Consider the following 24199-nt stretch of genomic DNA (forward strand, 5'->3'; position numbering starts at 1 on the left):
ATAACAACCCCACGAGCTAGACCCCTTTCAAAGATGAGGGAAAGGTGGAGCTGAGAAGCTGCATAACTTGCCGGAGATTCCCAGGCTTAGTAGGATCTGAAACTGAACACTAGAACCCAGAAGCATAAGCATCATCCTACACAGCCACTTGGGGGGCACTTCCCTTGCCCCCTCCCTCCTACATGAGTCAGATACAGGGTTCTTGGCCCCCAAAGGATCTTTCCCCCAAGGAGACATTGGGCAATGTTTAGAGAGTTTTGTTTTTCTGTTTTTTTTTTTTTTTTGGTTGCCACAAGTTTGCTTTTTTTTTTTTTTGGCATTTAGTGGGTGGAGGCCAGGAATGCCGTTCAACCTTCTCAAATGCCTAGTTGCCCCCCTTACACTCCAGCAAAGAATTAACAGACCCAAAATGTCAATAGTGCCAAGGTTGAGAAATACTGAAATAACCCAACTTAGAACAACATCAACACACACAGAGAGACACAGACACACACACACAGACACACACACTACAGCATCCAAACCTACACCCCTACATCCCATAGAATCTGAAGAGATTGATGTAAAAAGGGGATAGAGCTGGGAGGAAACAAAGAAAGTAAGCCCCACCCACAAATATACCACAGCCACCATTAACGTCATATTTATTGTTATTTAACTGCTCAGGAAAACATATACAGGTATATACAATATGCAGGAATACAGAAGACTGCACTTTACATATTTTTTTAAAAAAGAAAGAAAAAATAACACTCAATTTCATGAGCTATTGTCACAGTCTTCCAACCAAGCATTTCAGAAATGAATTTCTTTTAAGAGTCAAAAAAGATTACAGGATTGCCTAACACACAGCAGAGTTAAGTTTTCATATTTTACATGTGCAATAACATTTTCGTTTTCTTTCCCAAAGAGTTTGCTATGCAGTACTGATTACCAGTGTTCGGAGTCTAGCGTGTAGGGTGTGTTTTTCATTTACTTTTATTCTTTCCATTAAACCAAATTTAATGAAATAACATCCTTTTGCTTAAGGCTATTTTTAAAGCTGTTTCATTCTGGGGTCGTGGGGAGCGAGAAAGTTTTTAAAACTTCAGGGGTTTCCGAGGTTGCCAGGACCATGAGCTAATTGGCAAAGTGTTGATGACTCAACGCTGGGAAAGTCAAAGACAGAAGTTAAGACACTTTGCTCCCCGGCCTTAAGCAATTAAGGAGAAATCATTCCTGTTTCAAAAGTAAAATGATGAGGCTCTCAAACAGCTGTACACTGCAGAATCAGAGGGGTCATGGAGTCTTGCCCAGAATATGGTCAACTCTCCCACAGCCCATGGTGGGGGGAAATTCCCTTCCCTTTCCATTCCTTTTGTAGCAGAACGCAGGAACTGCCTCAGCTCACACCTTTCTCGCTGATCAGTTCATGCCACCTGCTTTGTCTGCCCTCTGAAGGCGGGGTTTGCCCCGGTCAAGACTGCCCAGGCGAGAACCGCAGACTCAGACCCCAGCCAAAAGGACCGGCAGAAGGAAAGAGGGGAGAAGGGAGGGGAAAGAGTGAGGTTTTTCTGAAAGCTCCTCTCCCTTTGCTGAAAAGTTCTTTGAAATAAACAATGTGGGTGTTGTATGGTGAGCCCAGAGCCTTCAGGTCACTTGCTAAAAAAAGCCCGGATCTGCAAACTCTGAGGACCTGGAGGGGGTGGGGGAGCTCAAAGTGGAGCGTTTTAGTAAGACATGCTCGTTAACAAAAACTGAAATTAAATATAACCATCACCGATTTGGGTGAAGTGATATCAGTCACTTGTCTAACCCACCCGGGAATCTATGTGCCCCCACCACAAGCCATAAATGGCTTTTGCAGGCATCAACAGCACCCAAAGTTGCCTGTCCCTGCCAACCACCACTCATCTCTGCTCAGAGCAGTTATTCCTTTGTGAGAGGCTTGGGACATGGCTCTAGTTTTGCAACAGGGTGAGATTCCATCAAAAGTTGGGGAGGGGGCAGAGGAATTCCAGAGTTCAAAACTAAAAGGCTCAGGAATCAAAGTCATTTCCTTACATTCTCTTTCTCTGTCCTCTAGCCCTCAGGAGTCTGCAGATCCCTGCAAAGGCTCAGAGAAGGCTGAGCAGGCTGAGCAAGAGGGTGCCTCATCCCTCCCAGGGGTGGGGTTGCCCAGGTTGGACTGGGGATGGAATGGGAGAGGTGGAGGAGATGCACGCAGTCCCCTCCTTTCTTCCCTGGGATGCCCAGCCAGGAACGGCTTTCAGAAAAGGGAAAGGGCTGAGAACTCAGCCTCCTCCAACTCCAGCGCCCGAGGCACAGCCGGCCTGGCTGCAGCAAGGGCAGCAGCCTTGCTCCAAAGACTGCAGGCTGGGAGCACACCATCCCCCACACAGACCAAAGGCTGCTTAGCACAGCGTGAAAATGCAGGGTCTGGGCATTTGCGAGGAGGCCCAGAAAAGGAGAGAAAACACTACTGTCGAGCATTCCAACTCCTTCCCACAGAGCAGAGCTGGACACGTCCTCACGTCCATCGCAGAGAGGGGCGGCTTCCAGCAGGAGAAGAGAGAACCCAAGTGGAAGGGAACTGAAGGCTGAGCACTGTGTTTGCAGGAACGAAAATATATTTTCTTAGGGAACAGACAAAACAAAATCCCAGGCGGAATACCTAAGGGGGGCATTCATTGTTTGGCTCCTGCCTGACTGATGACACTGGAGTGTCAATATATAATATTGTGATGACAATTTGACTTTCACCCGGCAATATTCCAAAACTACTATTCTCCAGGATTTCCGTTTTAATAAGCAGTGAACAAAGCAAAAAGAAAATAAAAGGGGAGGGGGTAAGAAAAGGAAAAAGAATAAAAAAGAAAGCAACTCTTGTCTTATTATGAAATAACAATACTTGGACATACAGCAGCATGAAAATAAAACAAGGAAAGAGGTCATCTAAAAAATGTATGCCAAGATTACCGACACATGGGGAGTATCTAGAGGAAAAAGGCTTAAGCAAAAGTTTGCTAACTGCAGAAGGGTTAACACTGGTAACATACTGTGGCAGACAAGTTTCTTTTTTAAAAAAACTTTTGAGGTTCCCCCCCACCTTTAAATTAACCCTTTCCAGTCCATATGCCACTAAGCAGGTACCAACCTAGAGAAAAAAAAAAAAAAATCATCCACTCAGCAATAGTGGCCCTTTCAAATTAACAGAGGGGGGGGGTCAGGTTGAGGGGGAAGGAGACAGAGAGGGGGAGGGGAAGGGCCTGGTAGAGGAGGGGGTCTTTCTTGTCATTCAAGTTAGGGCAGCCACAAATGTCCCAAATCTGTTGGAGATGTCAGAATGCAGGGACCGCCAGGTGGGCACGGAGGCTCGAGCCTTGGCGTCACCCACGTCGTCTGTGCAGTGAACAGACAGGCACTGCAAGTGGCTGCCAGGCTGGGTTGCTGAGGCCTTGTTTGCGGGGAGGTCGTGGGCTGTGGAGAGAGAAGCAAGAGAGGACATTAGTGGCACGCTCGTCTCTGAGGGACGCCATAATGGGGGCCAAAGTGGCAGAGGCATACAAGACAGGCACCGTCCACGCCCTCTTTCCATGGCTAAAGGTGGTCCCAGAGGATCTAGAGATGTTGTTTCGAATCTTCTTGCTGTTACCTCTGATTCATCTGTGAGATCTCAGCCAAGGGAAGACCTCCCTGTTGGGCCTCAGTTTCCCCACTGGGAAATAGGAAAGTGAGGCAGGATAAACTCAGAGTTTGCCCATCTCTGATGCACCAGAGTTCCCAAAAGATTAACTGGATATGATCTAAGTCAGGAATGCTTCCTGGAGGAGGGGCAGCTAAACTGGGCATCAAAGGATGTGTAGGAGTTCACCGCACGCAGTGAAAGGATGGAGGGGAGGATTGTCTGGGTCCAGAACACAGCCTGTTTGTGTGTCATCCTCTGGAGAAACATTTGCTCAGGGCCTACCATGAGCTGGGAACTTTCTTAAAATGTGCCAGACTGCATACCAACTCCAGGGGGGAAGGATGATCACCTCTACTTTATAGCTAAGAAAACTGAGACTCAGAGAGGGAAAATGACTTGCCCCAAGTCACATAGGAGAAAGTGTGGAGTCACAGCACCCCTCCCAGAGGAGCAGGAAGGATGGAGAAGGTGCCTGTGGATACCCAGCTTGGCACAGCTTAGCCACAGACTAGACGCCCACAGCTCCCCAAGCCCCACGTGCTCCCCAATCCGCAAGCACTCCCCAGTGCTTCCCAATCGCTCCCTTTTCAGCTCCTCTCCCACCTCTGAAGGTTCTGCCCCTCACTGGTGTGCAGGGGCTGAGGATCCATAGAAGTGGCTTTGAGAGTGGGGGCATGGGAGAGGAGGAGCCCTTCGGGACACCTGCCTGTGTCTTTCATTCCCTCCTACGCTCTGGCCTTAGCTTTCTCATACTCCATTTTACAGATGAGAAGTCTGAGCCCCAGACAGGCACGGAAACTTTCCTGGGGTCACACAGCTCCAACCTAACAGCTGAGAGAATCCAGTTGTAGCTCCACAAAGGGACCCCAGGCCAGTCCCCTCCTCTGAAAAGGGGAGTGTCCGCTCGGCTCATGCACCTCCTTACGATGGCTAGTCAACCAGGCTGTTGATATGTACAAGGTGTTTGTATAAACTGTAAAGTGCTGTCCTCACAAGGACCGAGGGTGAAGTGTTCAGAGCAGGAAAGACAGAGAATCTGAGCTCCCCAATGAGACCAGCACAAAAGCACCATTCTCAGCTACTACATGAAAGGACTCTGGGTGCCTGGGATGGGGGAGTCTATTCCTCTCCCATACCCTTAATGAAAATCCCCTGAACCCCCTTCTCATTGAGTCACACAATGCCAGAAAGCACCACAGATCACAGGGATGTCTATGTTAGACACACTTGAGGAGAAAGGAGCCTGACAACCATTCACATCTTAGTATAAATTAGACCAAAGCAGGGCATTTGCAGGACTTCTCATTTACGGCTACCACATGACCACTGGCTCTGTCCTGAGACCTGCCATATGTCAATGAAGAGTCTCATTATTCTCATTTCCTAGAGTCTGACTTTAGAGTATGCCCAAGGTCACACAGCTTGGAAGGGACAGAAAGCTGGGTTTGAATATGGGCTGGTGTTGAATTTCTGCCTCAGTAGTAGTGAGAAAAGCTGAAATTGGGGGTGGGGGCTCTGCTCCAGCTGAGGCAGCACACCCAGATACTGAACTCCACGACTGGCCTGCCCTCAATCCTCTGTGCAAGCCCAGCCAAGGGCCCTGTGCCAGGCAGGAGTCACCGGCCCGCCCTGCCCTCTGGGATTAAGCAGGAGGCCTCCCCCAGGAGCTGAGCCACAGCCTGCAGAGAAAATCCTCCCAGAGGGATGGGCCCAGGCAGCTGAGGACAGGCCATGACTAACTGGGCTTGGGGCCCCCACCCTGGAGCCCCAGAGACACTCAGCTTTGGGACCTGCATGCTGGGAGGAGCCGGAGCTGGGCAGGAAGGAGACTTCCTTGGCCCCTTCCCTCATTCATGCAATCAACATGCCTTTATTGAGGATCTTCTATATGCCAGGCATGGTACAAGCCCTGCGGATCTAGCATGGAACAGGACAGACACTATCCCCACCCTCCTCCTGGAGCTGAGGGTGAGGCCAGGAAACAGTGTCTCTTTGTGACCAAAGCACGGTCACTTTGGAGTCACAGCCCCACTACTGTGTGGCCAAGGCTCTACCATGTTCCCTCTCTGGACCTCAGTTTCCCCATTGGTAAAATGGGGATGATGTCATCTCCCCTGGGGCCTTGTAAGGCCTGGCACACAGGGAGTCCCCCAAACAGTGCTGCTGGGACTGTCATTCATATCTGGGAGGGTCGGGGGTGAGAGGGGCTTTGCAGCCACTTAGAATCCCCTAAAGCCCCACTACTTCCTGGGGCCCAGCCAGGTGGGCGTGTTCCTGCCCATGAAACAGGAGCCTTTGCCCCATTTCACAGAAGGAGAAACTGAGGTTCTGAATCCAAGGTTTCAAAGCTAGTTAGTAGTGGTGAAATCTGGGTGGTGTTAATACCCCACCCAGGGCTTCCTGGGAGAAGGTACCCCAGGAAGCTTGAGGCATCAGATGCAGGGTTTCTAGGAGCATGGCAGGCCGTGGATTCTGGCAATACTGAGGCACAGTGCTCCAACCTTTGCTCTTGAACCCACGCTTGGCTTGTTCCCCGTGACCCCTCCACCCTACCCTGCTTAATATCTCCAAAGGAATTTTATTCCAAGCACTGCAAGATCTGGATTGGGGGTGGGGTGAGGGTAGTATCTGCCACAGAGAGAGAGAAAGAGAGAAAATCTGAAAGGGGGTTATTTCCCCCACTTTGCACAAATTATCTCAAGGAATGAACGTAGCAATGCTTGAGCCCACTTTACAGATGAGGAAACAAACTCCGAGGGATGAAGCTCCTTGCCAAAGGAGAGAGAAACTCTTTGCTCTGGGGCTGCAAGCACCCAGAAGGTGAAAGAAAATTCCTGAGCAACCTACTGGGTAGAGGAAGCTGAGTCTGCCAAGTGATGGGTAAGACAGACCCAAATGGCCACATTTTCTAAAGATGCTTTCATCCCCAAGTTACAGACATTAAGTGTGCCGTGCACTAATGCCAGAAACCATTGCTGTTCTTATTGGGGTGGATTTAATGAGGGCGTCCCAGGCACACAACTGAACACTTCTGTGTATTATCTAATCCCAATCCCCAGCAAGCCCATCAGTGGGGGCGCCCCTTCTCCCCACCCCAGCAGGGCCACCCTGGGCTCAGAGAGGGTGAGAGCCTTGCCAGATGTCACAGAGCACGGGTGCGGGATTCCCTCCAGCCTCCGCCTAGAATGAGCAAGAGAGCCAACCAGTCTGGTATCCACAGGGAATATTTTTAAGAGAGAATATTATTCTTCAGTTCTTGACAACCCAAGCATGACCAAACTCATCCTCCCGCCGGATTCATTCCAGCTAGGGGGACCTAACACGCCCTTAGACCGCGGCTCCCCAGGGCTGCCGAGTCGCTGCCGATAAATCAGCCCCACGGAAGCCGCCTCAAGTCATGGCCTGCCCCAGCTCAAGAGAGGCCCTCAGTCTCTGCTCCTGGAGGCGGCAAGCACGCCAGCCCCCACGCCAGGACCCAGAGATAAAACCACCCCCTTGCCAAGCTCCCAGGGTTGGGGGAGACCCTGGAGTGACTCGGCGCCCGGCACTGGCAGACACCACGGGACCCAGTGAGTGCTGTTGTGTTTTCCACTTGATTGTCAGCCTCCCCCATCAGACTGTGGCCATGTGGAGAGGGGCAGGTTTGGCCTGCTCACCCCCGGACCCTGCACACACCAGGCCCTCAGTTGGGTCCAGTGCACTGACTGTGAAGCACCCTTCATCCCCATTTGACAGACGAGAAGACTGAGGCTCTAAGGGGCAGGAGCTACCCAGGGGTCACCCAGGGCCAAGTCACCAGCTCTGGAGGCGTGGCTCTCTCCCCTCAGCCCAGGATCCCCAGCTGCTCAGGCCAGGGTAGAATCCCAAATGCCCCGTACCTGGGCAGCTCCTGTCTGCAGAGCCACAGTTTCCTCATCTGCAACTTGGGGGTAGTGATTCCTGCTGAGCCCGGCTAAGAGCAGCGTGGGAGACCTCACAAGAGACTGGCAATACCATGTGCATGTTGGGGGGTCAGTCCCAGAAGCTGGGGCATCATCATCTCAAAACAGATAACCCTGTATGTGCCTCACCCCATTCAGGCAGCACAGGGGGGCCGAGGGCAGGGGCCTCTGGTTCTTGGGGACTGATGGGCATGCCTGCCCAGCAAGGAAAGACTGCAGGACGGTTTTTAAGGACAGCTATGGCCAGAAAGAACCACCTCACGCCCCATGCCCAGGGTCAAGGCCCAGAGCTAAGACAGACACCCCTGCTGTTTCTCCTCCCAAAAGCACTTCTCAGCTTTTCTTCACGGCACAAATCCTCGCTGATCTTCTGGCCTCTTCCTATTACCCCGTCACCCCTGCCCTGAACACCACAGCACTTCATTTGGTCATCATGCTGCAGAGGTTCAGGCTGCCCCCTGCTCACCCCACTGCCATCATGAGACCCGCGTCGGATTCTGTCTTCCAAACTTCTCCGTCCACAATGGAGACAGTCAGTTCCATTAAGGGAAGGAGAAAACCAGGAGTAGGTGCCAAAAAAAGCAATTGCGCGAATAACTCAACTCACTCCGTTTCTCTTACAGGGTTCAGCAATGATAGTGGCCACCATTCGTGGAGCAAGGAACTTTTGTACATCACTTCAGCTCTCAGAACCTTGGTTCTAGGAAATGGGGGAAATAATAGGACCGGCCATCATGGAGGCAGTTAGGAGAATTAAGTGAAATGATCCATGCAAAATGCTTAGCACGTGGGGCGCTCCTGCCAACGCTGGCTATGAGTACAGCCCATCGATGTTGTTGGCCAGCCTGCAGGTGACAGTGGGGACCTGCAGGGCTGGGCCTGGGGAGGGCTGAGTGACCCTTCTGCAGGCTGTGCCTGGGGTGAAGGGAGAATGGAAAAGAGGGGACGTTTACCTGGGGATGTTGCATTTTAAATTTTGCTTCTAGAGATGCCGCCCACCCATAGAGGGGGCCGAGTTTTCTTTTTTTCTTTAAAGTCAGCAAAACAGGCCTCGTCATCACCCTGCTCTGCACTAAAATCCCCGGACCAGGTTCCAGTGTGGGTGAGCCACGTGCTCAGGCGTCGTGAGCCGGGCGGAGGTGGCTGCCACCTCCCACGCCAGGCAAAGGGCTGCCTCGGTGGTTCTCCCAGCCACGGTTCCACCGCTGAGCCCCAGGGAAGGAGACTTCTGACCCAGCCACCTCCTGCCCCGCTGCCTGCCTGAGGGAAAGCCAGGGGTATTCAGGGGGAAGGACAGAGCCCAACAACTGCCCATATCAAGGGCTCCCTGGGTACTCCCGGAGAGCACGGCCCGAGCTAGGTGCTAACCTCTTCTCTAATACGGGAAGAGTAAGAGAACCTACCTTGCGGGCTGCTAGGAGGATTAAGTTAGATGACAGCTGGAAAGCCTTCAGCATAAGGTGAGCCCTTTGTCAAAAAAGAGTAGCTGCTCTGACACTTATCATTGTTTTGTTATTGTTGTTTTTCTTTTTCTTTTAGAGATAGAGTCTCACTTTGTCACCCAGGCTGGAGTGCAGTGGCACAATCATAGCTCACTGCAACCTCAACCTCCTGGGCTCAAGCAATCCTCCCACCTCATCCTCCCAAGTAGCTGGGACTATGGGTGCTCACTACCACAACCGGCAAATTTTTTAAAATTTATTTTGTAGAGATGAGGGTCTCACTACGTTGCCAAGGCTAGTCTTGTATTCCTGGGTTCAAGCAATCCTCCCATCTCAGCCTCCCGAAGTGCTGGGATTACAGGGGTGAGCCACCATGCCTGGCCACATTTTTCCTTCTAATTCCCTAACCTGGTACTACTGTTGCTCTTTACAGATGAACTGAAAGAGAGTCCAGAGAGTCAGAGCCTGATCAAAGTCACACTGAGTCAGAGGCAGAGGCAGGCCTGCAATTCAGCCCCTAGTTTTTGTTTTGTTTTTTGTAGAGATGGGGTCTTGCTATGTTGCCCAGGCTGGTCTCAAACTCCTGGGCTCAAGTGATCTGCCCACCTTGGCCTCCCAAAGTGCTGGGATTACAGGCGTGAGCCACCGCACCCAGCCCACTCTTACTGTTCTTGGCACTGGAGGCAGCCAGAGCTAGAAGTGCCACGTGCTAGCTTTGTGCCATGGGGCAGTTTCTTCATCCCTGTGGGTGCTGGAAGCTGCCAAGGCTGGGGGTCAGGGTGCAATCCCAGGCAGAGCTGGAGAATGAGAATTCCAGGCGTATTTTTAACTCGGGGCTTATGTAAGAAGCAGTGTGGGCCCCAGCACACAATAGCGGATGACTCTCGCCCAACTCACCCTCGCTGGATTCCGACAAAGGGAAATGTATTTTGGTTTTTCCTTTATTTGGACCTGGTGCGGGGAGACATTGGGTTCTGTGACAGCTGCCACTCAACTGGGGGGCTGGGCGACTGGGCCTGGAAGCTGAGGCAGGTCTGGTGGCCACAGGGCTGAGCCACCACCTCTTGGAGCCTTCGTGCTACAGCCTGGGAGTCCCTTAGGCCCCCCACACACTTATCTGTGACCCCCAGACCTTGGTAGCTTTTCTGTTCCCCACCTCCTTAGAAGGGCAGGGCCATTGCATCCAAGCCAGCCCCGGACATTCCAGGTCACTCTTCCCTCTTCCCCATCCCCCACAGTCAGCCCAGGCCAAGGAGGGAAGAGGCTGCCTCCAAAGTCTGCCCACTTTTCTCCTGCCCCACTGCCCTACCCTGGCCCACACACTCACCATCTCCTGTCTGCAGCTGCCACCTTGCCTCACTCTCTGCTTACACACTGCCCTCCAAACCTGTGAGCTGGGGGAGTTTCTTGAAGCACCAACCAGAGCAGGCCTCTCTCTTGCTTGAACCTTCCATGGCTCCCCAGTGCCTCGCAGCTTTGCATGCCCCAGGTTGACTCCCTCTCGGGCCTCTGACCTCATCTCTCAGTGCTCTCTCCTGCACTGCAAGCCCCAGCTATGCATTCCCTCAGCAGAGCCCTGATCGTTCCACCTCCACACCTTTGCTGCTGCGGTTTTTTCTGCCTAGAGCACCTGCTCCTCCTCACCCCAGGTGACTCCTGCCATCCTACCTGGCTGTCAGCCCCGTGGCAATGTTTCTCCAACACCCCTACTCTGAGATGTGCATGCTTCTCTCCCTGCTGGCAGATGGCACCCCTGGCCCCGGCTACCGTGATGGTAATGATACCGCTAGCTGCAGCCTTGCTGGCTTCAGGGACGTGCTCACACATCTTGCTCTGGCAGAGGGGTGTTCTGAGGTCAGGGCCCCTCACCAACAGGCCACCAAACACAGAAAACATCACGGGGGACTTTGGAGTCAGATGACCAAGGTCTGTATCCTGGTCCCTGGCATTTTTCCCAGCAGCTCAAGCTTGGGCAAGTCACTTTCTCTCTCCGAGCCTCACCTTTCTTCTCTGTGAAATGGGAAGAAGATAAGGTTCTATTGTGCCTGGCATATGGCAGGTGCCCAGGAAAATGCTACCAGCTATCAGGGCAGACAGAAGTCACAGGAGTAGAGAGCCTTGCCCAGTAGAAAGTATAGTCACAGGTTTTTGTTTTTTTGTTTTGAGACAAGATCTAGCTCTATTACCCAGGTTGGACTGCAGTGGCATGATCACAGCTCACTACAACCTCTGCCTCCCAGGCTCAAGCAATACTCTCACCTCAGCCTCCCAAGTAGCTGGGAGTAGAGGCGTGCGCCACCACGCCCGGCTAATTCTTGTATTTTTTTTTATAGAGATGGGAGTTCACCATGTTGCCTAAGCTGGTCTTGAACTCGTGAGCTCAAGCAATCCACCTGCCTCAGCCTCCCAAAGTGTTGGGATTATAGGCATGAGCCACCGTGCTCAGTGGTCACAGGCTTTTGACTGCAGTGCTAAGACCTGTCTCCAAGAACCTACCACTGAGAAATGTGGAGGATTTGATCCCTGTGGAGTTGACCCCCACAGCCCAACTAGAACCCGTCTGTGGGGCCCCACAACCCCAAGAACAACCCTGACTTGGCTGCCTGTGCACACTTGATCCCTGGGCCACGTCCCCTTCTATAGAAAGATAGATGGGGCCTGGGAAACTCAAAGACTCTGGGCTCAGGGGCAGGAACAGCAAATCTCAGCCAGATATCAGGGATCAGAAAGAAGGTTTACATGGCCACCAACCAAGCAGGAAAACAGCAAACCTGAAACTTCACGGTTGGCTCCCACCCCAACCCTCCCGGACACGCATCAGCTTAGAGGTTGTCCCAACGCTGAGCTTGGAGGCCTGAGTTCAAAGCCCACCATGGTCTGAATCTCAACTCTGCCCCTCACTAGCTCTGTGATCTTGGGTGGGTCAACTTGCTGAGCCTCAGTTTCCCTATCTGCAGAAGGGGATAACAATCCCTCCAGTGACAATGGCCTGGAGACCCTGAGGGCAAACATGCCCTTGTGGCTCCCACCTGCTTCCTGGCACACAGTAGGCACCTGATAAATATTCGTTACGTGTTTTAATGAATGGCTCACATTTTCATCTCAGCTCTGTCACCTTGCTTGCTATGTGATCCTGGGCAAGTCACTCCCCCTCTCTGGGCCTAACTGGCCCTCTCTAAAACGACTAGTGGTTTGGGTAGATGTACAACCCTCCCCCCAAATCCCTTCTAACCCTCTGAGGCAATCAGATTTCACATTTGAGCTGGGCGAGGTGGCTTACATGTGTAATCCCAGCAATTTGGGAGGTGCAGGTGGGAGGATTGCTTAAGACCAGGGGTTCAAGACCAGCCTGATACTGTCTCTATAAAATTTTTTTTAAATTAACCGGACATTGGCTGGGCATGGTGGCTCACACCTGTAATCCCAGAACTTTGTGAGACCAAGGCGGGCGGATCACTTGAGGTCAGGAGTTCATGACCAGCCTGGCCAACATGGTCCCATCTCTACTAAAAATACAAAAATTAGCCGGGAGTGGTGGCACATGCCTGTAATCTCAACTACTTGGGAGGCTGAGGAAGGAGAATCGCTTGAACCCAGAAGGCAGAGCTTGCAGTGAGCCGAGATCACACCACTGCACTCCAGCCTGGGCCACAGAGCAAGACTCCATCTCAAAGAAAAAAAAAAAAAAATTAACCAGACATGGTGGTGCATGCTGGTAGTCCCAGCTGCTTGGGAGGCTGGGGCAGGAGGATCTATTGAGCCCAGGAGATTGAGGCTGCAGTGAGCTGGGATTATGCCACTGCACTCCAGCCGGAGTGACAGAGCAAGACCCTGTCTCTAAAAAAAATAAAGAAAGAAAGATTTTACATTTGATATAGGCAAGAGTCCGGGGCAGGAGCCTAAGCAAAGGCCACTGAGACATCTTGACCTGAGCTCAGGGAACCACACCCACAACCCCAAGGATGGGGACCGAGAGATAGTGGCCAACAGCCTGCGTGACACTCTAGGCATCCCACCAGGGCCACACAGAGCCCGAGGCTGGCCCAGGGGACTAGCCACTCCTCGGCCCAACCCTATGCCTGTGTCCCCTGCCCCTTCTCTGCCCTCCCATCAATGACAACTTCCAGCAATAGTGTCACCATGGCAATTGAGAAAAGGAAAAAGGAAAGCAGACCATGTCTCTATGCCATTCGGCTCCAGGGTGTGACCGTGAGCATGGCCTGCAGGCTCAGTCGGTCACAGTGAATGACTCCAACACCCAGAGGGAGAGACGGCCTGACACACTAGCCCATTTTATAGCAGAGGACACTGAGCCTCAGGGAGGCGATGCCACAGGCACAGGGTCACACAGCCAGCCACCCGCAGAGCCAAGGTCACGCCCAGAGACGTCTGATATCACAGTGTGTGGTTTTTATCAAAGTTGCATGAAAAAGGGAAACATCATTGGCCAAAGTGACTGGCACAACCTCTCCCACCCCACCACCACCCCCAATTTCTCTCTTGCAAGCATTCTCCTCCTCTCAATCTGTCTCATTCTCGCTCTCTCTCTTTCTCTCTCTCTCTCCCTCATGTCCTGCTCTTATTCACCCTCCCTCTGTCCATTATCCATCCTCTCTCTCTCTCCCTCGCTCTTATTCTTCCTCTTTCTGACCCTCCATCTCTATCTCCCCCCCCTTCTCCCCCTCCCTCTCTCCTTTTCCCCTTCCTTTTATTCTCTAATTTTTCTTATTTCTCTCTCTCTTTTTCTCTCTCTCTCTCTCTCTCACAAACACACTTTTTGGGAGAAAAAAAAAAAAAAAAAAAACCCAAGGCTCACAGATGGGATGAGAACTTCCCAGGGTGACACAGAAGCTGAGGACAAAACCGGACAGCCCCCCGCCCCTTCAACGCTTCTTCCCTCACCACTGATGTTACCAAAGTTTCAGCTGCAACCTTCCCCCATCTTACAGGAGGCAGCACATGGCGGGGACGGGGGCTCCTGGGGCAGGGAGGGCCTGCATTCCCCTTCTGCCCTGGACACAGAGCCAGGTGCGAAGGTAGCCCCCCAACTCATGATGGGCGGGAGGGCCCTGCAAGGCCCCCCCTTTCCAGGCCCCACGAGGGTGAAGCAGAGGCCTCGTGCCGGCTGCTGCAGCAGTGCAGTCTGGTGAGAGGCTGGGCCAGGCCCCTGGAAGCCTTCGGAAATTAATTTGAGTTGACTTGGCTGAGGGCAGCTGTCATTTAGATTGAGAACTGGCCGAGGGCTCCACGGAGGACAGGCTGCAAGGGCATCATTGGAACCAGGCTGCCAGGAGCTGGGGGCAGGACCGGGGAATGCGGGGGGAGGCTGAGTCCTGGGGACCGTCCCTGGCCCTGAAGGAGGGGATGAGGTGGTGCGCGACAGCCGCAGACGGCAGGATGGCCAGAGCCGGCTCCTCGCACCAGGCCTGGGCGTCTCTGATTGGGCTCCCCGTCCTGCCTGGCACCTCCGGCCACATAGCCAGTGACCTGTGACAGATGCAGCCCTGCACACCCCGGGGCCACTCCTGACCTGTATGCTGCTAAGATGTGACAGGCCCCGAGGGGCTGAGGGCCGGCCGCTCAGCCTGCACCTTCCTCCTGACGGTAGTGTTGCCAGGGTGCTCACGCAAGAGCACAGTCTGTCAGTTCTGGGGAAATTCACTCCTCTGAGCCTCAATTTCCTCATCTACGAAATGGGGATGGAGACAGTATCATTCTCATAGGAGGGAAGGCCTGGGGGCAACGCAAGCAAAGTGCTTAGCACAGTGCCAGGGACTGACTACACCCCATAAATAGTAGCTGCCATTCTGGAGAGACTCTCAAATATAATAATAGTATTTGCTGGTAATACCAGTAATGCTGGTAATAATGTTACCATTAAGTACTATTATTATATTTGAGAGTCTCTCCAGCCCTGTCTCCAGCACAGCCCTCCCGCTCTCTGTTTTCTTACCTTCTTGCCCAAGATTCACCCACATAGCGTTAGACCCCATACTGAGTGGCCTGGGCAGGATGCTGTACCTCTGAGCCCCAGCATGCTCACATAGAAACTGGAGCAACTAAACACCAGGGCTGACACCTCGCTGAGCTCATAGCATTCTGCCTGGCAAGTGGTAAGTCATTCAACAAATAATGATTTTTATTTATAATAAAAAAAAGTAAACAAATAGAGGCCGAGTGCGGTGGCTCACGACTGTAATTCCAACACTTTGGGAAGCCGAGGCAGGAGGATTGAGCCCAGGAGTTCAAGACCATCCTAGGCAACAGAGCAGGACGCTGTCTCAAAAAAAATAAATAAATAAAATATTAGCCAAGTGGGGTGGTGTGTGCCTATGGTCTTAGCTACTTGGAAGGATCACTTGAAACTGGGATTTCGAGGCTGCAGTGAGCTGTGATGGTGCCATTGCACTCTGGCCTGGGTGACAGAGCAAGACCTTATCTCAAAAAAACAAAACAAAACAAAACAAATATACATTCACGTTTATTTGGAATTAGAGCCTCATTGCTTCCAGCCCATTGGAGGAAACATGAGGTTCAGTGCAAGTCTGGATTTTAAAAAAACACATTTTCAAAGTGCTGATACTTTGGGTGGAGGTCCTGCCTCATCCCCCCCATCCGTGGGTCTGCCAGGAGCTCTGGGGTGTTTTCCTGTGTCGGGTCAGCACAGCTGGCAAGGGGCCGGCTTACCCACATAAGTTCCCACGCACTGCTTCATCGCCGGGGAAGGGATGTGCATAGGGGTCAGTTGTGCACAGTCACGCACTTTGGAGACAGAGGCCTGAGTTTGAAATCCATCCCTGCCACTGCTGGGTTGTGTGACCCTGGATCAGCCACTTTGATGCCTCCACTGCCTCCTCTGAAAAATGGGTTTGGTCATTCCTTCCTTGCAAAGAAGGGGATGAATTGGTACCTAACCGACACTCAAAGTCCTGCTACCATTATCAATTCCTTAAGCCTGGGCCTAGGGCAGCCTGGAGGAAGGGAGTCCTCGTGAGGCCACTAACAACGTGGCAATAAGCTGATCACAGCCACACATGTGCCTCCAGCCATGTGCTGGGCACTGAGCTCAGAGTGGTGAACTCAACACAGGTCCCACCCCCCAGAGCTCCCACCATATGGGAGAGATATTCTGGTAAACATGAACCTGCAAAATAGAGCAGGAGCTCCACCAGAGCAAAAGGCAGGCCCATGTTGTGAGATCTGAGGGGAGAACTGGGGATCCTGGAAGACTTCACAGAGGAGGGGATGTGCAAGTTGGGGGTTAAGCAAGCTTTGCGGGAGAAGGAGGCGAGAGGAGCACACCAAACCCAGGCGTGACTCCTTCCAAAGCAAGAGACTGGCCCAGAGACCCTGATTTAGGGATGGGCGTGAAACGAGGGAAGAGGAGGCTGCAAAATTCAAGTGAGGTCAGACACAGAGACCCCTGGAAGAAGTTAGACCATGTTCCTGCCAGCAATGAGGAGCCAAGGAAGGCTTCTGAGCAGAGAAGGAGCATCGAGAAAATTAATAAAGAGGCTTGCACCTCATCCATATAACCTTGCCGTAGAACGCCTGACTTAGAAACATAGTCCCTTATTGAGAACCAAGTCCCTTGTATTCTCCAACTCTGAGCAAGGTGAGGGAAAAGAGTCCCACTCCCATGGGAACGGTACCTTGAGAGAGCTTGGGTCTCTGGGCTGGCCAGGCGCCCAAGGCAGCTTCTAAGTCAGATGCCTCTAACTTGGGGCCCCAAGAAATTCAGCTTAGTTTCTCATTCCAGCCCTGCCACATCTCAGACGGTGACCTCTACAAGCGGCTCCACCTCCCTGTGCCTCCACCTCCCTGTGCCTCCACTTCCCCTCTGCACTGATGCTCTGTGCATTACATCACCAAGCCCTCTCTGAGGCTACAGGTAGGGAATCAGAAGCCTGAGAGGAATGGGGACCCATGCCAGGTCATCCAACAGTGAGCAGAAGGGCTGAGGGCAAGTCACTTCATCTGTCTGTGTCTTGGTTTCCCCATCTGTGAAATGAGATCTTAGACCTACCGGGCAGGGCTGCCAGGAGAATGACAATGATATTACCAATAACATAATTACAGCTAGTACGTATCACATATTCATTCTTTTAAACTCAATAATTCCTCATGTAACCCTGGAGGAAGCATCTATTCTCCTAGTCCCATTTCTCAGACAAAGACTCTGCTAGGGTCAGCCCACTACAGCACACAAGTCAAAATTGGCCCACTCCCTGTTTTTGTAAATAAAGTTTTATTGGAACACAGCCCTGCTCATTTGTTTACATTTTGTTTATGGCTGTTTTCCTAGAGGTGCATCAGATTGTAAGCACTGGGCAGAGTTCTCCAGAGAAATGGTTAAACAAATATCTGGGCACCTCATGACCCAGTCAAGGTAAAACAAAAAATTAACCATCACAGTATATAACCCACAAACCTAAAATATTTGCTATAGACAGGGCCCTTTGCAGAGCAAGTATGCTGACCCTTGAACCTGAGGCTCAGAGAGGTGATGTCACTTGTCCAAGTTCGCATAAGAGGAGGTTGCAAGCCAGGCACCCAGTAGGTGCTCAGTCCATGCTCCTGATCTATGAAGATCGTGCTGTCACTTTTAGGGAGTCAGAAATGTCCTCGTCATTTGCTATGGCCCTCATCTTCCTTCTTGGGCTACAGCAGAGACCTCTCTGTGTTTCTACTTAAAAATCAATAGAACATTACTAGGAGCAGAGGGTTGCTATTAAAAAAAAAATCATTCCAGAACACATCCACAAAAAAGGAGAAAGGTGGGTTTTCTGAGGCTGAATGAGTCAGCCACGTCAAGCAGGAGGGAGACTCGAACGGGGGCTCCCACCACTTACCCCTGAAAGGCCTCTGAGGACCCCCGTGTGGGCTGCATGTCCTGCCCAGCAAACAGCAGCTCAGTTTCAACTCTGAAAGGACACAGTGATGGGCAAAGCAGACAGTGACCGGCCAGGCAAGCGGGAACTGAGTGGACAGTAGTGGGCAGAGCACTGACCCGGAGCTGGCCCAGATTCTCTCCACAGCACTATGAGAACCAAGGCCACGCAGCGAAAATGGCAGAGCTTGGATTTGAACCCATGTCTACGTGAGTCTAGAGGCTGTGTCTTCTTACCCGCTCCCTGGTGTGTGCCTGGTGAAGGGGGTAGAGAGAGACAGGGGGAGCAGCAGGAGGTGGTCTGGGCTTAGAAGGAGCTGGTTGATTATTTCCATTAAAACAACGGGGAACAAAGCCCCCGGGGTGCCTGTGCCCGGCACACCCATCCTCAGTGGCAACCACCCTAGGGTTCCGGCAGATCCAGCCTTTGGCTTTCCAGGAAGAAGCCCACCTGCCGCAAACAACCCCCAACTTGCTTTCCCTCTGGACTGGGCTCTCCTCCCCAACTCAGGGAGCCGAAGCTGGGCTCTGCCGGAAGCTGGCTGTGTGATTTCGGGTGCATCGCTTGCCTTCTCTGAACTGACATCCCCTTTGAAAGTGGCAAGAGTGTCAGCTGCCAGGACCGGGACTCCGTGACCTAAAGATGCCACCCAAGTGGGTGTTCTCCACCTCAAATTATCCTGTGGACTGCTGGAAAATATTCGCTGGTCTCCACCTTGGGTGAGGGAGAGAGGATTGAGCGATGCTGACTGGCTTGGCTCTCCGTGCTCTCGCTGGGCCGGCAACTCCCAGTGTCGTCTCTGGCGTTGACCTAGGAAGGTGGTGTGTGGTCTCTAAGGGGAAGGTGGGGGCCGCCACACTCCTTCCAGCAGGAGGTGCGGGAAGAGGCGGGTGCAGGGGAGTGGGGTAAGTGACTGAGTCAACCCTGGGCTCACCTTCTGTCAAATTTTCTCTGGACAAGACAAATTTTGCAACACCTATACCCCACCTCTCAGAAGGATTTTCCAGATTTGGCCTATGTCTCTGGTATAGAGAAGCAGGATTAAGACCCAGTGCCTCTTCCTCCAAGGGCAGAAGTCACAGCCCCTTGTCCCTGTGGTCTTCTGAGGATGGCAGAACCAGACCTAGGAAGACTGGGCTGACAAGTGCTATTTATTAGGGAAACCAAGGCCACAGAGGGGTAAGTCAAGGGCAGAAGTGTGACTAGATCAGAGGATTTCGGCCCTACTGCGAAAGCCAGCACCAGACCCCCTCCTTGTCCCGAAGGCTTGACCATGGAGTTTGTAGTACGCTGTCACCAAGGGGAGGCAACACTATTCCTGTCATTTCTCCCCTCTTCTTGGACCACCACTTTCCTTTCTCTCTTCACCTGACTAACTCTTCTCCATCTTCCTTTATCAAGGAGGTCTCTTCAAGTCCCTCAGTGGGCTCCAGTGCCCCTCATACTGTGACATCTCAGGCCAACCCTAATTGTGCTAAACTTTTCCTATTTGCCCTGCTCTCTGCCATGGCCCCAAGAGTATGAGTTCCATGAAACTGGGGGCCTTGTATCACCTATTTACTTCCCACTCTGACCGTAGCACCTGGCATAGAGTAGGCCCTCAATGTGCTGACTACGTCAATTCCTGGGAACAGGAACAAACCCTAAAGAGTCCCTAAAATGAGAAAGACTCAAACCACATCACCTGAGCCTCCAGACAGATCTGAAAAGGAGCTTTTCAAGGCTTCCTGGGTGCCAATAATACAAGACTTAATTGGAAGGAAGCCTTGCCAAATTTACTGAGAGGAGCGACATCCTCTCACAAACCACGTAGAGATGGAGGAATTATATCCACTCACTCCCCACAACTCCAGCCCAGCCAACAGACTTCCTTCAAAGTTTGAAGGTTAGACTTCTTGTTTATTTTAGACCCTACTGCTGTGTGCAAAAACCCCGAAATGGAGGTGCCTGTAATAAAGACAAAAATGCAGGAGTCCCCTGGCATGAGCTGACAAGTGCCAGCAATCTCCTCCTGCGCAGGGCGATCACCCAGAAAGGCCACTTTCCCAACCAACACGCCACCCAGCCCTGGGACTGGACCTACAGGGATAATCTCTGAGATGAGATTTAAGTCTATTCCAAGCATGGAAATCGGTGAAATTACCCTCCACCCCTCCAACATCATCTCTGGGCAGGCAGGGTGGGGTGGGTGGAGGTGTTGGTTAAGGGTTTTGGGGGTTTTGGCAAAAAGAAAAAAAAGAGAGAAAGAGAGAGACAGTATCAGCACATTGGAGGGTAATTTTTTTCCCAGGGAAGAGAACCACATGCCAGGCACTATTCTAAGCATTTCATGTATATTACTTCATCGGGTCCTCCCTTCAAAGGCAGGGACTGTTATTCCTTTTTAAAGGATGCAGAAACAGGTTCAGAGACGTGGGGTCACTTGCCCAACACCACACAGCGAGGGAGCAGCCAACTCAGGATGAAGCCACATCAGTTTCCAATCTTCTACTTTTTGCCCACACCGGAAAGAGAGACAAGGAGAGGAGGAGGGAAGAAGGGAGAGAAGGAGAGAAGGGAAAAATAAAACATGTCTCCCACTCTCCCAAACACCCATCATCCTGCCTTCCCCTTTGGCCCACCGACTCTGCATCTAGAAACACCTTCCTGTTTCCTGGATTGTCACAGAGGGTAAGAGATGGGCACACTCATCCAGGGGTTCGGGAGGGGGCCTGATTCAAGCCAGGTGTCACCCACTTACAAGGTCTGAGCACTGGAGAACCAGGCCCCCAGGGAGGCATGCAATGCAAAAGAGAAAAGCATTTACCCTCCTATGCAGAGCTCACCCACCTAAGCAAAACTCCTGCAGAGGTGGTTTCCAGCTGCCTGTGGGTGGAGCTACAGAGAGTGCTGCTTGGTGTCGGTTGCCAAGCAACAGGCTTTCACCCAAGGACCCACCCAGACTTTATGCACACTGGGGTATAACAAGTAGATGCCCTGGGAGCTCCTACAAGCTCAGGAGCGCTATGAGTCTAGAGTTGGGTTGTCCAACATGGTAGCCACTAGCCATGTGCAGCTTTCACATTTTTTAAATAAAATTTGAAAATTGGCCAGGCATGGTGGTGCACGCCTGTAATCCCAGCACTTTGGGAGGCCAAGGCAGGAGGATCACTTGAGCCCAGGAGTTTGAGGCTGCAGTAGGCGATGAACATGCCAGTGCACTCCAGCCTGGGCCACACAGTGCGAGTCTTTCTCTAAAAAAATTAATTAATTAATTAATTAAAAATAAATTCCTCATTCATGACTAGCAATATTTCAAGTGTTTGACAGCTGTGTGTGGCCAGTGGATACTGTACAGGACAGGGCCTATGGAGGACATTCCCATCATTCCAGAAGGTTCTATGGGACAATACTGATCTAGAAAAATAACTACAAAGTCTTTCCCAGTCTGCATCAGTGGCTGCCATGACAACTAGTTTTCTTACAAAAGGCAAGCCCTATCAGTTTCAAGTAGGCAGGTTCCATAGACTGATGTAAATCTGGGGCTGAAAGGAGCTGGTCATCTTTTCTAGGATGATCAACCACGCGGGGCTCCCACCAAAACATATTTCACCTTAAATCCATGGCAGACATTGCTAATCAACTGCAGCACTCCCTCCTAGGGAACCTTCAGAGTCTTTCTTGACACAATGCTGCAGGTAGCCAAAACTAATCCAGATTAGCACTTCATCCTGAATCTGTAATCTGACCTATTGCAATCACAAAGAGGGGGAAACTGAGGCCCAGTGAAATAAAGTGAATTGCCTGAGGTCAGATGATGAGTCAAGGCCAGGACAGGGTTAAAATTCACACCCCCAGCCTCCTGTTCTCTCCCAGCATGCTTCCCCCATTAAAACTCTGGATGGTGGAAATTCACAATCCTCAGAAATGAGGCTTGGAAATGCAGTGACTGAGGATGAAGTAGAATGATGATAATAACGAAGCAATAATATCAAGGATGCCAATTTTTTTTTTTTTTTTTTTTTGAGACGGAGTCTCGCTCTGTCACCCAGGCTGGAGTGCAGTGGCGCAATCTCAGCTCACAGCAAGCTCCGCCTCCTGGGTTCACGCCATTCTCCTTGCCTCAGCCTCCTGAGTAGCTGGGACTATAGGCGCCCACCACGCCCTGCTAATTTTTTTTTGGTATTTTTAGTAGAGACGGGGTTTCACTGCGTTAGCCAGGATGGTCTTGATCTCCTGACCTCGTGATCTGCGAGCCTCAGCCTCCCAAAGTGCTAGGATTACAGGCATGAGCAACTGTGCCCGGCAAGGATGCCAATTTTTTTTTAATCATCTGCTATGTGGCCAGCCCCAAGTCTCAGTGTTCACTGGTACCTTCCTTTATTCTCATGCCAATCTATAACGTATGCATTACTATCCCCCAGATCATGAGGAAAAGGAGAGTCGATGGCTCAGTAAGACTCGCCCAAGGCCACATAGTCACTAATTGGCAATCATAATCCAATATTGACAATGAGTATCCAGGGTGTTCAGCACTGACCATGCACAATTTCACAGTCCTCATCCTAACCTAGAGAACACAGTCCAAGCTTCATCTTACAACCTTCCCTCCCAAATCCTTTCTGGCCAGCACAGCAGATAGCTCCCATAAGCCTCAGCCACGAGGCAGGGCAAATGCTGGTCAGGTGTAACCTGGATTTTAGAACCACTGAAAGGATGATGGAGAGAGATTCTTGTCACCCCAGAGTCACAGTCCATAGACAGTTGGGGGTTTGAAAGGCAGCCATTTCCAGGTTGAAAAACTGAGACTCAGGGAAGAGGGGACTGAGGTGGCTCCCAGTCCAGTGCATTTTCCAACACATAAATTTCTGGAGAGGACTCTGAGGCCCTCCCAGGCAGAGAATCATGTGGATTCAGGATCCACCTCCGCTTCGTCCCAGCTGTGTGACTTTGGACAAGGCACTTTCCCTCTCTGGGCCTCAGTCTCCCTGCAGTGGAAGTAATAGTCCTGACTTGATCAAAGAACACACGAAAAGTTTACAGATACAAGCATAAACTGAAAAAAGGAATGATTATCACCTGAACTTCACAGTACAAACCTGGCTATTTTATTTTATTTTATTATTTTATTTTATTTTTAGAGACAGGGTCTCACCTTGTCACCCTGGCTGGAGAGCAGTGGCGCAATCACAGCTTACTCTAGTCTCAACCTCCCTGACCCAAGCAATCCCCCACCTCAACCTTCCCAGTAGCTGAGACTATAGGCATGAGCCACCATGCCCGGCTACTTTTTTTTTTTTCTTTAAGTAGAGACGAGGTCTGGCTATGTTGCCTAGGCTGGTCTTGAACTTCTGGCCTCAAGCAATTCTTCCCACCTCAGCCTCCCAAAGTGCTGGGATTACAGGCATGAGCCACCACATCCAGCCCCTGTTTTTAACTTACTCTTAAATATGCCCATAAAAGGTATTTTGAGTCCAGCAAATAATAATAGTCGTCGTGTCCATTAATTGAGCAGTTTGCCTGTGCTGAGCACTACATTAAGCACACATCATCTGTCAACTTGGGGGCGGCAAACTACAGCCCAGTGGCCAAATCTGGCCCACCATCTGACTTTGGGGTCCTGGAGGGTTAAAAAAAACTCTACAACCCCATGAGCTAAGAATGTTTTGGTGGGGTTTTTTCCCTAACCTTTTTTTTTTTTTTCTTTTAGAGATAGAGTCTCACTCTGTCATTCAGGCTGGAAGGCAGTGGCATGATCATAGCTCACTGCAACCTCTGTCTCCTGGGCTCAAGCAATCCTCCCACCTCAGTCTTCCAAGTAGCCGGGACTACAGGCACATGCCACCATGCTTGGCTAATTTTTTATAGAGGTTGGTAGGGGGTCTTACTACGTTGCCCAGGTTGGCCTCAAACTCCCATCCTCAGGCAATCCTCCTACCTCAGCCTCCCAAAGTGCTAGGATTATAAGCGTGAGCCGCCACACCTGGCCTTTTTTCATTTTTTAATGGTTGAAAAAAAGTCAAAAGAAGATACTTCATAACAAATGAAAATTATATGAAATCCAAATTTCAGTGTCCATAAATAAAGTTTTATCAGAATACAGCCACTCCCATCCATTGGCACACTGTCTGTGACTGCTTTTGCATGATAGGGAAAGGGATAGGTAGTTAGGTAGAGACTTCATGGCACGCAGAGTCCAAAATATTTACTATCTGACCCTTTACAGAAAAAGTTTGCCAACTCCTACATTAACTCATTCAATAGTCAAAGTTACCCCCA

General features: G+C 51.2%; 1 protein-coding gene across 1 annotated transcript in view; it reads right to left on the minus strand.

Annotated features, from left to right (window-relative positions):
- Positions 1–618: 618 nt before the first annotated feature.
- The window catches only part of MN1 (MN1 proto-oncogene, transcriptional regulator), a 53415-nt gene continuing 29834 nt past the window's right edge, over positions 619–24199 (minus strand). Inside the window, exon 2 of the mRNA XM_030816019.1 lies at positions 619–3459. Within this exon, the coding sequence (XP_030671879.1) occupies positions 3278–3459 (182 nt within the window). The 3' untranslated portion in view covers positions 619–3277. The remainder of the gene's footprint in view (positions 3460–24199) is intronic.

The sequence above is a fragment of the Nomascus leucogenys genome, chromosome 7b, assembly GCF_006542625.1.
Source record: "Nomascus leucogenys isolate Asia chromosome 7b, Asia_NLE_v1, whole genome shotgun sequence".
Classification (NCBI taxonomy): domain Eukaryota; kingdom Metazoa; phylum Chordata; class Mammalia; order Primates; family Hylobatidae; genus Nomascus; species Nomascus leucogenys.